Source organism: Macadamia integrifolia, chromosome 3 (assembly GCF_013358625.1).
Source record: "Macadamia integrifolia cultivar HAES 741 chromosome 3, SCU_Mint_v3, whole genome shotgun sequence".
Lineage (NCBI taxonomy): Eukaryota > Viridiplantae > Streptophyta > Magnoliopsida > Proteales > Proteaceae > Macadamia > Macadamia integrifolia.
Window position 1 is genome coordinate 817,279 of NC_056559.1, and position 3,206 is coordinate 820,484.

Genomic DNA, 3,206 nt, shown 5'->3' on the forward strand with positions numbered 1-3,206 from the left:
TTGATTATTGGCTTCAGAAGGGGTTGTATCAGGAACGGTAGATGTGGTTTCGTAAGTTCCATGTACAATATTTTGATTATTTTGAACTCCAACAAGATGAGGGAAAGGTGGAGTTGTTCTAGTTTGAGAAACCCATTGGTTTAAGTCAGAAGTTGATGCTTCAGAGCATGATCTTCTGGAACTTTGGTAAACCGGAGGGGTAGTTTGTCTGTTGAACCTAATGGCAACTAATCCGTCTGAATCCTGAGAAATAGAACGGATACTTGTGTTTGAAACTTGAGGAGGAATAGCAGTCGTTTGCAGCTGCCATTCTTCAGGGAAAGAAATATCTTCCCATCGGCAAAGTTTGGGGTAGACAATTTGACCCTGAATACAGTCAGTCTCAAGGTAAAGGGTTTGACCTTTTGAAGATGTTCTTTTGGCACGAGGTTGGACAGACTTCATAGCCTTGTATTTGATGCGATGGATAATGGAGATTGGGATGGTTCCATGCATTAATTTGTAACCATGAGTTTTAAGGTTAAGTTTGAGGGAGTGTAAAATATTTGGGTCTTCGAGAGCTATGGACATGTCAGGATAGACATCGAAATGGACAGGTCCATAACAAAGACTTGTTTCAATGGCTCCCAAAAGGGAATCATTGAACTCAAGGAACCTTTGGTCACAATAAGTGCCGAAACAGAAGGCAACATGCAGTGCAACAAGGCGGCTGTCGCCTAGGCCCCAGGCAAACCGCCTGGACGCCTAGTCGTCGCCTAGGCGACGCCTTGACAACTATACTTACAATTGCACCTGACCAGTGATGACATCAGACCTTCATTTTTCCCTATCACAACAAGGGGTGGTCATAAGACCTAAGTCGCATCCACCAAATCCATACCTAATTTTGAATTGACTTCTTTTTTCCTTGAATCGTCAATCTTAATTGTTTGACTACCTGCCCCCGCCTTGGTCTCCTAGGTCGGCACCTTGTGTGTAGGCCCCCTCCAACACCTTGGATCGCCTAGATGCCGTGACAACTATGCTCCAATCAACTCTATTCAAACTTCAAAGCCATACTTGTTAATGGTCCTAAGCTATCCAGATCAATACATCTGTTTATAATATATATATATATATATACATTTTACATATAGGGACCAAAATGTTAAACTAAAACTTGCAAATGATACGACACATATATCTGAAAGTTTCATTTTGGTCCCCTGACTGAAATAGCCACCAAAACAAAACCTATAGCAAAAGGTCCTAATCACATCAAAATAAACTGCAAAATGAGTCACTCAAAAATTGAAAGATAATAAAGAAAATTTGACATATGAATAAATTTTTTTAATAAACCAGAAGGATTACATGACAAATTTCAAACAAATAAACAAAAACTAATAAGCAAACTTACTGAGGTGGCTTTAGATTTCCAGAATCTAGAGAATGAAATATATTAGACACAATATCAATAACATCAGAAGAGTTTTCCTTCGGGAAGGTAAAGAGAAGCAAGCCACTCCTTGTCAGCTTCACAAGTGAAAGGGAAAGATTTCCACTGACAGAATTCTCTAAATTGTTGGTGGCTTTCTCGCATTCTGCACTACTCAAACATTTCCCACCTATTTCCTCAGAGGATATCTTCCTTCGCTTCACAGCCACATCTGCATCTACGATTGCCACAGTTTCCACATTTTTTTTACTTGAAGTTTTGACATACTGCGAAAAATTCCGAAAGAGTTATAGAATCAGTACAAAAAGAACAAATAAACAACTGGCTCATTAAAAAGAATTCCAGATTCAAACCAAAACCCAGACAACATTTAGAAGAGCTGAGAACAACTGCCTAGCACAGTTGGTAGTGTGTGGTGCAGTAAAGCCCATTAATGTAGTATTGACTTTGAGTAATCAATACAGTATCAAAATAGGATCTTTTCTCAGAGAATAATTCGGTTTAGGGAGATTTATCACAGCAGAAAATCAACAGATCAAAATAGGCTAGAACTTAAATTGAGTTCAATAAACATAGGGCAAAATACTTGCTGAAAATCTGATATCAATCCACTAGTTGGATCAGAAAATAGGGATCCATCCTAGTTGAACTGGGAGTAGGGTATTTCGGTCAATATACTAATCAGACTAACAATCAGAGGATAGAATAATATAGCCAAATCAAATCTGACCATGCCCCAGAAATATCAGCAACACAAATCAACTGGAACAGCAACCGATTTAGTAAATTGAAATTGCAAAACTTCAAACCTTGACAATAAGGACAGACTTGGAAAACAGAAAGTAATCAAAGGTCTGATCTGAGAGATTTCTTGATCGAGTTTCCCTTTTATGATGTCGACATCACTTCAAAAAATGAGAGTCATCTGATGGCCAGTCACTTAATTTTAAAAAAAGGGCAGGATATGATCTTCTAAAAGTAAGGGCTGCAGTTGCAGGAAATTCCAGAATTGAACTTTCTTGTCCATGGCAATTAGAAGATAGAATAAGATTCGGCAAGTCCGGTAGTAATTCAGTAGCTTCAGAATATGAACAAACAAATATTAAACACCCAGGATTCACACTGCAAGGTGCTTTGATCAAATCCAACACCAACCTAGACCTTGATCACACACAAGGGGTTTTCACTCGAGAAGAGAGCAGCAACTTTGTTTATAAATTCGCGTACAATACTAGGCCCCCTTACAATCTTATATTAAAAGCTCAAAATTAGACTTAGACTCTAAAAAGGAAAGGCCTAACCCAATCCTTAAGTAATAAGCTAACATACACTAACTAGGAAACTGAAATACCGAAGAAATCTAACTCAAAACATAGTCAAACTTTAAGTCCTAACATGCCTATAACTTAAGTTTGATGTGGAATTAAATAAAGATAAGAGTTAGAATTGGAACAGGAGATCCTATGACCAAACTCAGCTAAGATAACCTTTGCTGATGTCGATTTCACTAGCTAATAGTTAAAGAAATAAACTATCTAATAAGGGAACATTACAAATACAGAGTTACCACCATGGTTTAAGCCTATTAAAGTGGTCTATGACATTGAAAACCCCATTAACCAAAGGCCCAACATGTATACAACACTACCCTAGGCTTATTCCTAATAAAACAAGCCCATTTTGGTGATGAATCTGCATAACCCATCCTATCAGGAGGTCTCAGGTTCGAAGCCTGGTCGGCTGGTCCTCACTCCCCCCCCCCTCCCCC

The 3,206-nt window shown here is 38.5% G+C and overlaps 1 protein-coding gene across 2 annotated transcripts in view; it reads right to left on the bottom strand.

The window, feature by feature from the left end:
• The window catches only part of LOC122072911, an 11,900-nt gene that overhangs the window by 5,772 nt on the left and 2,922 nt on the right, over positions 1 to 3,206 (bottom strand). For both annotated transcript variants that reach the window (XM_042637350.1, XM_042637351.1), the window contains one exon: positions 1,400 to 1,704. In XM_042637350.1, coding sequence (XP_042493284.1) covers positions 1,400 to 1,704 — 305 coding nt within the window. The remainder of the gene's footprint in view (positions 1 to 1,399; positions 1,705 to 3,206) is intronic.